This window comes from Silurus aristotelis (assembly GCF_946808225.1).
Source record: "Silurus aristotelis genome assembly, chromosome: 22".
NCBI classification, from domain to species: Eukaryota; Metazoa; Chordata; class Actinopteri; order Siluriformes; family Siluridae; genus Silurus; species Silurus aristotelis.
In genome coordinates this window covers 10723609-10736601 of record NC_139595.1, presented here as the reverse complement: position 1 = coordinate 10736601, position 12993 = coordinate 10723609, and the positions used below count along the sequence as shown (strand labels likewise).

The following is a 12993-nucleotide window of genomic DNA, read 5'->3' as shown; positions in this document are numbered from 1 at the left end:
GCAAGTCAAGTTCTGCTGTATTCTTGCCTCTTCTTCTAGGTCCTCACACTTTCCATCACCCATTTTCTGAATTCATTAATTTTCCTTCACAATTTTGTTACTTCACAAACAATGATTTTCTGGGACCCTGTGTAGATATCACCAGAGTTGTGCTATTCAGCCATTTTGCTAAACGCTGCTGATAGAGCTAACAATATCTCAAATGGACTTGGAGATTTGGTCAGGATTAATGGTGTCCGTAATGCTGAGAAATACAGGCAGATTCTTATCCATGAAGAGTTATGAAGAGACAGAAGGATCTGAAACAGACCACATCCACAAGGTGATCTGTGCATAGTTCTCCAAGTTCCTTCAAAAACTGCAAGTGTACCTAGAAGAAATGATGCAAAGGTTTTCACAAAATATTTATTTGAATTGGATGTTCTGTTTTTATTCTGTTAATTAATAAAAACAAACTAATAAACCTATTTTAAAAGCATTTTTTCATACCTGCATTAAACTTTTGCTATTTCTGTGGTATTTGGTATATGTTTGAAGGTCATTATCTTGTTAAAAAGCTCCATCTTTGAGCAAGACCAAATGAAGACAAAAGGATTTTAAGTCTAATCATCCAACCCCTAATCATATATGAACACAATGAATCCTTACTGTGCATGAGGTCAAAATACTTTTATGTTTGTCAATTTTCCCTTCAGATTTTTTTAATATACATAAAAAGCAAAGGCAAGAGCTCTGTTTTGAGAACAGAGATCAATTTGCATATACAAACCCGATTCCAAAAAACTTGGGACACTGTACAAATTGTGAATAAAAAAAGGAAAGCAATAATTTACAAATCTTATAAATCTGTATTTTATTCACAATAGAATATAGATGAAATATCAAATGTTGAAAGTGAGACATTTTGAAATGTCATGCCAAATATAGGCTCATTTTGGATTTCATGAGAGCTACACATTCCAAAAAAGTTGGGACAGGTAGCAATAAGAGGCCGGAAAAGTTAAATGTACATATAAGGAACAGCTGGAGGACCAATTTGCAACTTATTAGGTCAATTGGCAACATGATTGGGTATAAAAAGAGTCTCTCAGAAGTCAAGATGGGCAAAGGATCACCAATTCCCCCAATGCTGTGCGGAAAAATATTGGAGAAATATCAGAAAGGAGTTTCTCAGAGAAAAATTGCAAAGAGTTTGAAGTTATCATCATCTACAGTGCATAATATCATCCAAAGATTCAGAGAATCTGGAACAATCTCTGTGCATAAGGGTCAAGGCCGGAAAACCATATTGGATTCCTGTGATCTTCGGGCCCTTAGACGGCACTGCATCACATACAGGAATGCTACTGTAATGGAAATCACAACATGGGCTCAGGAATACTTCCAGAAAACATTGTCGGTGAACATAATCCACCATGCCATTCGCCGTTGCCGGCTAAAACTCTATAGGTAAAAAATGAAGCCTCTGGGCCAAGGCTCATTTAAAATGTACTGTGGTCAGACGAAGTTACTTTGAAGTTATTTTTGGAAAACTGAGATGCCATGTCTTCCGGACTAAAGAGGATAAGGACAACCCAAGTTGTTATCAGTGCTCAGTTCAGAAGCCTTCATCTGTGATGGTATGGGGTTGCATGAGTGCGTGTGGCATGGGCAGCTTACACATCTGGAAAGGCACCATCAATGCTGAAACGTATATACAAGTTTCAGTTTCAACATATGCTCCCATCCAGACGTCGTCTCTTTCAGGGAAGACCTTGCATTTTCCAACATGACAATGCCAGACCACATATTGCATCAATTACAACATCATGGCTGCGTAGAAGAAGGATCCGGGTACTGAAATGGCCAGCCTGCAGTCCAGATCTTTCACCCATAGAAAACATTCAACTGAAGATGCGACAAAGAAAACCTAAGACAGTTGAGCAACTAGAAGCCTGTATTAGATAAGAATGGGACAACATTCCTATTCCTAAACTTGAGCAACTTGTCTCCTCAGTCCCCAGACGTTTGCAAACAGATGAAATTTAAAATAAACTTATTTTTCCCTTAAAATTATACATTTTCTGAATTTAAACATTTGATATGTCATCTATGTTGTATTCTGAATAAAACATTTAAATTTTAAACTTCCATATCATTGCATTCTATTTTTATTCACAATTTGTACAGTGTCCCAACTTTTTTGTAATCGTGTTTGTAATTCAGTTTTCCACAGCTGTTTTTATTTATTGTAGATGTTAAATAAGTGTCAGTTTGTGTTTTTGTTAGATTTAAAACATATTATTTAAAGATGTTTTGTTATTGTAAAAGTAGGAATTGTTGGCCATTGTTTTATAATTGTTTTATACCGCCTGCCATGCAAGAAAACCAAAGTGTGTTTTTGAAGTGTGTGAGATACAATTTCCAGAGAATATTACTTTAGTACTCTTAAAAGAGAAAATGCTCATTCTACACCATTTTTGACAGAGATTTTATGTAAAAAAAAAATAAATAAATAAAATTATAAGGCAAAAATGTAAAATAAAAATATTATTTTCACATTATTTCTAAACTGTGTTTGTTGCTTCTCAGTCTGACTCTGTGTCTTTCTCTTATTTTCCTCGTTCCTATTACTCCTACACCACTGCAGGGCTTTCTGAAAACAATACGTTGCCTTTCAAACAAGAACAATAGCTTTTCTCCTCTTTTGCCTTCTCTCCACATCCCTTCATATGCTCCCTCTCTCCATCCCTCATTCCGTGCACACTGTGACATCCCTGCCATGAGAGGGATGAGGAGAGAGAAAGACAGAGCGACCCTTTGTACTGAAATGACCCTGTTAAATGTCACCGCTACACAAACACACACACAAACACACACACAAACACAAACACACACACTACAGGCATTTGACTTTTTGCAGTTTGATGATGTCAGCTATTCTCAAATACACTAATAACTCTCATGGACAAATTTGTTGGTGTGGTGTGCATGGTGTGATGGTGTTTTTGTACGTATTCTTTGGGTTTGTAAAATCTGCAAAGGTCAATTTAAAAATATAAACACAATATATCCATTACACAATGCAAAACCAATATATTATACAATCACAATAATGCATTCTCCTAAATAAAACAATAAAAAAATGATTGGTCACATTATAAAAATATAGTTTAATGTTGTGCCAAACACTGTAGTGCCAAAAGCTTTTAAAATATGCTGTTCAAATCGATTTTGAGTCAATGTGTGTGGATTATTTTATGTTTATGGGGATTTGCATTTAGTTTTTTCTTGCATATCTATTTTTTAATGACTGATGCAAAGTTCTAAATAATTTATTAGGGGAAGGCCCGAACAGGGTCTCTTTTGTCTTAATGGAGACTGGTGGGTTGCAGTCTGTCTTTTCTCAGAGGTTTTTTCCGTGTTTGTCCTAGTTTTTAGGCTTTTAACTGTTATAATATCACTGGCTTGGCTCACCAACAAATAACCAAACTAGAATACAACCTGAACTGTAAATATAATAAAACAAATGGCATTAATAAGTAAAATAATATTAAACAACAATAATTAATTTAATTGTTTAAGGGTAGTAGTCATAGCTCTTCTAATATATTATAATATTTTATGCCTACTGGGATTAATAATTGTAGATATCACATGACAAGCATATGCCAATACTTAAAAAAAATAAAACCTTTTCAACTCTTCAACACAAAACAGCATTTCTGGACACACTCTAGCACCTTTCCCTCCAAAAAACAAAAAGAGAAACTTTTTTTGTACTAAGAACTTTAAATTAAATAGTTAAGTTATTAAAAGTAAAGGACCTTACAAGGCACGTCTAGCACAGAAGTGTTAAGACTTATCCTAGTTTAAGATTAGAGTAAGAGGGTTTAGGAGTAAAATTGGTTTGTTTTCAGGTCTTGAGAAATGTTTAGATCACTGCTGTTACTCTTTCTGTTTTTCATCAGTCCAGTCAATCTTTGTGTCCTTATCTTAACCCATCTATTTCTAGCTGCTCTCTGTCCTTTTGTTTTGTCCATATTACTGGAAGAGGAGGAGAGAAACATTGACGAGAGGAGAATGCAAAGCTTTGTCTGGAGAGACAGAACGAGCAGTAGAACTCTCTCTAACGTCTTGCATTGTTTTGACTGCCAGACGTCAGCAGAGGAGAGGAATCTACAGAGAGAAAAGAGATGGAGGGATGAAAGAGAAGGCATTGTCTAATATCATTTGTTTGTGTCCAGGGAAAGGGCACCCCCACCTTCTCTGTCACATCTTAAATCTAATTTTTTATACTATAGAAAAGTTGTTACTGCTAGTCATTACCATTGTAGTTGCACAGGAAAAATGCTGTAAAAAAAAAAAAAAAAAAAAAAGAAGCAAATAATGTTTATTTCCATTTTTAAATACATGTTTATGTTTATTGAATTTGTAATACACCATAAATAAGCAAATATCTTTAAATGATCAATCCACTGTCATTATATGAAAGGCTTTGGTCTTTAATAACATCTGCAGCATGAAGTGCCAAGAATTAAAGCTGATTCGTGGCCATGTCATCAAGAAAAAGATATAATGATGATGTGTCAATTACACCATTCTTTCTTTCTTTCTTTCTTTCTTTCTTTCTTTCTTTCTTTCTTTCTTTCTTTCTTTCTTTCTTTCTTTCTTTCTTTCTCTCTCTCACACACACACACACACACACACACACACACACACACACACACACACACACACACACACACACACACACACATTCCCAGGTTTTCCACTGCCTCAGTCATTACATCTTTAAAGTAGTCTTTAAAGGACATGTTAATATTTTCTAATAGCCAGAATGCTTTTATTGAAAATGAAAATTAAGTGAACAAATAGTTTTTTAATATCTGTGAAACATTTCTGGTTAAATGGAGAGCTGAAGAGTAAGGGAGCTAGCAATATATATGAATAAAGGAAAAAGGATGGGGGATAAAGGATTACAGAGACAAAGCATTAATAGGTCAGGGCCTGGCTTGGGGGTGGAGAAAGTGAGAGTAATTAATGGATAGATGATAGATGGCAGAACTGAAGAAAAAAAAAGAAGGCAGTCTTAGGGTATGACCTGACTTAGGGGTGTGGTTGGGTATAAAATCTGAGTCTGCACACACTTGCCTGGGTGCCCCTCAACCTCACTCCCTCCATCCCTACATATTCCCTCCACTTTCTCCATCTTTGATTCTCTGCTTTCTGGTCTTCCGCAAGCTATTTCACAGAATCATCAGACAGAAAGCATGTTATCTCTACTGGTGCTCACATCTGTGGTACTGCTCAGTGCAGGTAAACAAACTCTAAAACTTTACATTGTCATACAGGTAGGACTTCTTAGTAGCAACTTTCCATTATTCTATTATAATTCTGTGTGATCAATATAAAGCCTTATATTACAGTTTTTGTATGTACTCTTACTCTTAAATGTTTTTATTAGGACAATATTAACGTCTATAAAATCAGTGGATTTATTTAACATTTAAATCTTTTTTTAAATTTAAATCTATCATATTTATCTTAACATTTTTCATCAAACGGTTGTGGCATAGCTATTTTACTTTTCTGCTTGTTAAATAAGTGCCAGTATTATTTTTGATCTATCTTCATTACATGGCCTTTTTGTAGCTTTTATATGTCTATATTTAGCATTTACAACTTGCATTTTCTGCTGTATTCTGAAAAATAAGCTAGCATTTATTTATATTAAAAATTATTAATGAACACACTGAGTGGTCCTTTGATCAGGTCCATCTTGCATGTAGGTCACTTTGTAGGTATTTCATGGTGTCCCATTTATTTCTCAGTCTGCATTTCACAGTATGAGGGGACTAGTGAGGCATGTGCTGTGCTGGGCTTAGCTTTCTTAGGCACATGAAACTTGGTGGGACACCATGAAGCAGTACAGTAACACACTGTATATTATCAGTCTTTGATTGTCATGTAGTCCTTCATCAGTGTTTACATTCTGAGCAGAGTATTACGAATGGCTGATTTTAGATAGTGAACTTTAATTTAAACCAACAGAGACATATTTACTCAATAATTTCTGTTAACTGATGATTCTTTAGATGAGGGAGTTAAGGCACTAATTGTGGAGTTGCACATAGTAATCCAAACTTTCAAGTACATGCTTATATTATATATCTTTAAATCATATATTAATAAATATTTTTTATCAATTTACTTTTATGAAGTAATAATGATCAACTGCATGTCAGATTCTGCCATTAAACTATGAATACAATTTGAGGAATAATTGATAGTGATTTTCTGAATGAATGCTGTAAATATCTGCCATGTAAGATCTAAAATTTTATTTGTGACCTCAATATTGTTTTATTTTAAATTGATTTTAACAACGGATTTGGTCAGAAAGCAGCTTTACAGATTTAAATAGATTGAAGAATATACATTTTAAATACATAAATTAGTCCCTATAATTTTATCCCCAATAATCAAGTCAGTGGCAACAGTGGCAAGGAAAAACTCTCTGAGAAGAAACCTTGAGAGGAACCAGACTTTTCTGGGTGACACTGAATATTCATTCATTATACTGTAGTTCCATTATCTATCATATCAACTAATACAATATAACTGAAATGTGTAATTTTTGTCAGTGGTGCTCAGTGATCTGTTTAATCTTTTTCATATTGCATTTGAAGACAATTAGAAAGATTATATATTTTAAATGTGCATTTATTTATTTGCTTGTTTATTGCTTGCATGTTACACAACTGTTTAGATATGTTTATTTTCTTAAATTACATTAATCTCTTAGTTGGCTGATTTGTTTAAAATAAATGTAGTCATCAATATGTAATTTGTGCTATAGAGGCAATTAAGTTGAACTTTGTGTGTGTGTGTGTGTGTGTGTGTGTGTGTGTGTGTGTGTGTGTGTGTGTGTGTGTGTGTGTGTGTGTGTGTGTGTGTGTGTGTGTGTGTGTGTGTGTGTGTGTGCTAGCTCCCCAGTCAGAGGCTATAGTGGTGTATACTGGCTGGGAGAGGCATGCTCTGGTAGGCTCAGATATTAGGCTTTCCTGCTCATTCTTTTCATGGCGATGGACTTCTGATGATGTCACCTTCTCCTGGAACTACAGGGCAGATGGAGCAAAAGACAGCATCTCTGTGTGTATATGCATACACTCATATTCTCCTTTTAATTTCTACAATTTATTTATGCAAATAACATGGCTTTTATGTATTTTGTAAAGCAAAAAGATTTAAATTTCATATGTAGTTAATCTATATATTAAGTATTTCAGTACAGTACATTTGCTGTATTTGAAGGTTATTTTAAGATTTTCAAAAGCTAAAAACAGCTTGTTTTTTAGTAATATTGTTAGAAATGTTAGAATGGTTAAAAATTGTTTAAATATTCATTATAGCTGCCAATATCTTGTTAGTTTTGGTGCTTGTTTATCAGCTCACTGTTTATGAATAGGCTCAATAATTGACTAAGATAATAGTTTAACTACATGTCACAATTTGAATAAGATTGTTTTAATTCAATTCATTTTTTATTTGTATAGTGCTTTTAATAAAGGGCATTGTCTAAAGGCAGCTGGAATGTTGTTCAATAATTTTACAGTGACATTTAGCATTTTAGAAATAGCTGATTCTCTTATTTGCTCACATAAAAAGTTTTTATATACTAAATACTTAATACTTGTTAATTTCTTCTTGGTTTTGCCCAGTTTAGTATAACAATGATGTTTATTAATGTCTTAACTTTGTCTGTCTGGTGATTAATCAGATTTTTCACTACACAAATGGAGTTCCATATGCAGACAATAAAGGGCCATTCAGGGACCGCCTAGAGTTTGTGGGCAACCCAGCTCGACGTGATGGATCTATCCTGATCAAAAATCTGGACTTTTCTGACAATGGAACCTTCACCTGTGATGCTAAGAACCCACCAGACATAGTAGGCCGACCCTCCAGTGTACGACTTCTGGTATTTGAAAAAAGTAGGAAATCACTATCATTGTTCTTTATGTAGTTTTGCTTAGTTTGATATACCCACATATTTAACATTAAAACTCTCCTTTTTCTCTCACATTTTCCCTCATTTTGTTCAGTCCCAATTCAGGCTGGTGTGATCACAGGTGCGATTATCGGGGTAGTTTTGGGTTTGCTGATCTTGGTGGTGGCCATCTATTATCTAATGCGCTTCCTGGTGGCCCGACGTGTCTTCAGCTTGAGTGTGAGGTCAGTCTGGGAGTACCTGCTGCCTCAAGCATATCCTGAACCTCTTCCTGGCTTTGATACACATACACACATACACACATACAAACACACTCATTAAGATCATGCCCAAGTCCCCACAGGTTACAAAAAGAAGCACAGAAATTCAGACACATAACTTCAGCAAGGCTAAAACCTGTCTTTTGGCTACTCATGACACACACACACACACACACACACACACACACACACACACACACACACACACACACACACACACACACACACACACACACACATCTTTGCCCAGGCCTGAACCCCTACCCCATTTTTTAGAGTGGTTAAAATGAAGAGTCTAACATACAGTTCAATCCTCACACTATGTTTATGTTTTTTCTCAGCAAACATGGCAAGAAAGGCAAAGGGAAAGAGGGAGCCCAACAAAAACAGGCAAGTGTTCACTGGCACACACACACACACACACACACACACACACACACACACACACACACACACACACACACACACAATAAGACTAGTGCGTATATATACACACACACACACACACACACACACACACACACACACACACACACGCGCACGCACACACACACACACACACACACACACACACACACACACACACACACACACACACACACACACACACACTCTTCTTATACCATTAACCCTTGGCTCCTGTAAAGAACTCCTCTTCTGGTCTTCGCCTCACTTGCTCTACCTCTGATAGAAAAGGTCAAATTTCACTATAAACCTAAATTTTAAACCTAAAGTATACATACAAAATAAGAATGTATTGCATGCAATTTCTGAAAAATTAAAATGAAGTTATTGGTGCTAGTTTAGAGTTTCTTTTTGTCATACATTTTTAAGATCTGTATGTCAATAGCATACATGATAATAATTTGATTCAACAGCATAAATCTAATTCATTAACAGGGGACATATATAGTCTTTTATTATGATGCATGCACCTGGCAAGCTAGAAACACCAGAAAGTGTGCACATTTCTTTTGCTACCTATATCAAATTCAGCTCTCTTCCAGCTACCTAAGGCCGAGGCTGCAGGCAGAGGATAAGTCAAAATTCATGGTCTACCTCTATGTTTGTTCTTTTCTATGTATGTCAGCTTTAGGCTAACCACCATGGCCAAAACAATTTTGTGAGATGTGTTTATTATCATATCTTAATTTGTAGCTGTAATCCAAAGTTTTTATATATTTTACTAGTACCATGTGGGTTTACACATAACATTAACATTTGATTTTCACATAACTTAGTTGATTTAAATTTGTAAAAACATCTGCCAATTTTTCTTTTTGTAGACACATCAGCTAATCAGCTGTAAACCTTGCCTACTATAATTTTCCACTTACCAAATATTCAATTATAGTGTTATTAATAGTGTTATTAATAGTGTTGGTATTCACACACACACACACACACACACACACACACACACACACACACACACACACACACACACACACACACACACACACACACACACACACACACACACACACACACACACCTCCTCCTCCTCCTATCATTCTCATTCTGCTTATTCCACATTTTTATCCCACACATCCTTTCATCCCTTTATGTCCTTTAGTATGATCCCACTTTCCCCAACTTTTGCCCTTGTGTAATTCTCCTTTCTACAGGTGACCATTAAAATGCAGATGATTGTCTTTTCTGACTTAATTTTAAAAGCAGAGGAATTACATACAGTGTATGCTACCTCTCATAAAGTAGTTGCTGGACATACAAAATAAACAAAAATAAAGTGAAGTTCAGGTCTTTACAATGTGACTATCTATCTATCTATCTATCTATCTATCTATCTATCTATCTATCTATCTATCTATCTATCTATCTATCTATCTATCTATCTATCTATCTATCTATCTATCTATCTATCTATCGTCATCATTCACCTCATATATTTGTGTGTTGCGTCCTATCAGCTTCAATCTTTGTTTCTTTCTTGTTCCCTTCTTTCTTTCCTTCTCTTTCCCTCATCTGCTGAAGTCCAATATCATCCTGTCTTTGAATTCAATTGCAAAGTAAGGTGAATAAACAGTATAACCGGACAGGTCTCTGTTTCGCAAGACTAGAAATGATATTTTTGTTTTATGATATTTAAAACATTTATAGTACTTACCACAAGTATTTAATGGGAATGGGAGAGACTTTGAAGAATAGGAGAATTTAGGAGAATATACAGTATAAGATTAAACTATGTAAAAGATAATAATAAAAGATAATATCTAATGACTGGTTTAAATCAGAATAACCCTTAAAGACCCGCATGATTATATTTACATTTTATATACATTTACAATTTACATCTGTGAATCAGATGCATCACTATTAATCTAAATCTTGAATGCCTTAAAACGTTGCATTAGTCATAAATCAGTTATATATATATTGTGAAATTAATCTCATTTACTAAGCGCCACAATTAGTTTTTGTATTATACATTACAGTGTTAATATGGATGCCAAATGTATAGGTGAAATAAATGCTAATATTCATGTAATATCAGCTCTTTATTACATAAATTGAGCCTTGTTATTCATTCAAAAGGGGTCAGGCTCAGGTGTGTGTGTGTGTAGCTGCTGTGATGTCATGCTGCCACTCTCTGTCGGACTGACTGACGGCTTCCTGTTTTGTCCTCCCTTCCAGAAACCAAAGGTTCCCCCCGTTTACCTTTCCTTCTAATGTCTCGTTCTCGGTTTCCCCCTTTTCCATCTCTTTTTTCTTTTCTTCCTCTCTGCAGCATTCTTGTACTCTCTCTCCATTTCTGTTAATCTTCACACCTTGCACCATATAACAACACAACTACACTTTTCTCTTGCTAAGGCTCTCTCTTTTGCACTCTTCTTTTTTTCTAGCTTTTCTTCTCCCTTACTCCTCCCATAGTGACTCTATCCTCCCCTTCCCACACTTCCTTTCTCTTCTCAGGCTTCTGTTGTGGTGGATCCTGCCAAGCAGAAGGCACCAGCATCCGAGAAGAAGAAGCAAGAGATGCGCAAAGAAAAGAAATAGGGCTTCGCAAGCAGAGAGCTAGATCTCCAGGAAGAAGTACCTGGAGAAGGCAGGAAAGACAGGAAGGATAGGGTTCTTATGACCATTGAGCTTGAGTTAATTAAACAAGAGCAGACAGAAGGAGGAGGAGAGAAGCCCAGACTTAGCCCTGCTGCTCTTCTCTCCACCCTTTCCAAGCTCTCCCACAAAATCACTCTTGGCTGAGTGAGTGAAGGATGCAAGAAATATGTAGAGGAGGAAGGCCTTAAAGAGGAGTAAATGGAAGGATGAGTAATAAACAGTCTTTGGTATAGTTTTATAGTGTAGTCTAGGACACATGGGAGCCATTGAACATACCCTGTGCCACTGATTTTTTTTTTTTATGACCCACTGAATAAACCCGATTAGGTATAAAAATTTTTAAACATTACAGACTTCTGCCTTAATTATTTAAGGCAAGAGTTAAATGCTAACACAACTCTAATTATTTCCATGACACACACACACACACACACACCCACACACACACATACACACACACACACATACACACACACACACACACACAGTTCTAGAGTGGCAGAACACATTATTCTGAATGCCGCAAATGTAAATGTATTCTGCTATCTCTCTAACATGATACATTTTCTGCAGTGTAATGACCATTTCACACCACAATGTGTGCACACACATAGACGTCTTTTAGTTTATTTTTTCTGCTGATCTTGGAATTGTCCTCCCTTTTAACCCTTTTCCACTGACACTGTGCTGATGTTGGAGCTATTATAAAAACCAGCAACTTTCGTTAGAACTGGATTAAGAGTCAAACCATTATGTAATCAAATGTGAAAAGTAAAGACAATTTAACATTTTAAATTAATAATTCAATGTAAAGGGTTTCTACAATTTCCTTTTACCGTCACATCTCCCATTATCATATGGTAAGATATTAACACAACAAAATGTAAGTTAGGTGTATTTAATGATTTTTGTTATTGATTCTAAATCTATTCTGATGCTAGAAACTTTTATTAGCATTAGATTTAGAACTGTAGCTTAAATATGTTGTAGTTGCCAGTCCAAATAGTGTTTCCATCTTCAATTTCTTGATTCATGGTCAGAATATTTGCTAGTTACTGCATATATGAATCATTAGAACCTTTGGTTGTGATGAAAGTTGAAAGTTGGTTATGATGAAATGGTGCTGGAATCAAATCTATTTTATTGGTGAAAAAACAGCACACTTTTCACTAATCACAAATTGTTTGTAGCACCAGCACTTTGTTAAGGGAAAAGGTTGTTTTCTGTCCTTTATTGACTGCTTGGGATCTCTGCTTTAACTGTTCCTTCTCTTTTTTTCTCTTTTCCCCTCCCTTTCTCTTTGTATACTCTTTCTTGTCGTCTTCATCTCTTTCACTTCCCTTTATTTCAAACCCTTCTTATTTCTGATTTCTTGTATCATTTGCATAATATCATGATCACTTAATCCGGCATCACTTTCTATTTTACTGTAGGCTGGACCTTCAAAGTAGCCATGCCTATCTTTATTATTCCATTGCTTAAGGGCTAAACAAAAGAACCTGATCAAAACCTACACAAAATGCACACACAGATACATGATCCAACTCAAGAAATTCAGAGAAATAAGTATTGCCATTAAAGACTTACACATACTCATCATATTTAGAACACATTCCAGAGCACTGTTCCTCACCCTGTTGGCTTAAGGCTGCTAGTGGCCCC

The 12993-nt window shown here is 35.5% G+C and overlaps 1 protein-coding gene across 3 annotated transcripts in view; it reads left to right on the top strand.

Annotated features, from left to right (window-relative positions):
• Nucleotides 1–5048: 5048 nt before the first annotated feature.
• mpz (myelin protein zero) overlaps nt 5049–12993 on the top strand; it is an 8023-nt gene continuing 78 nt past the window's right edge. Inside the window, exons 1-6 of one of the 3 annotated variants that reach the window (XM_083526140.1) lie at nt 5049–5298; nt 6971–7134; nt 7763–7976; nt 8088–8217; nt 8595–8643; nt 10909–12993. The exon at nt 10909–12993 is cut by the window's right edge and continues 78 nt beyond it. In XM_083526140.1, coding sequence (XP_083382266.1) covers nt 5253–5298; nt 6971–7134; nt 7763–7976; nt 8088–8217; nt 8595–8643; nt 10909–10944 — 639 coding nt within the window. In that variant the 5' untranslated portion in view covers nt 5049–5252 and the 3' untranslated portion in view covers nt 10945–12993. The remainder of the gene's footprint in view (nt 5299–6970; nt 7135–7762; nt 7977–8087; nt 8218–8594; nt 8644–10908) is intronic. The other 2 variants (XM_083526139.1, XM_083526141.1) reach the window with 2 other exon arrangements.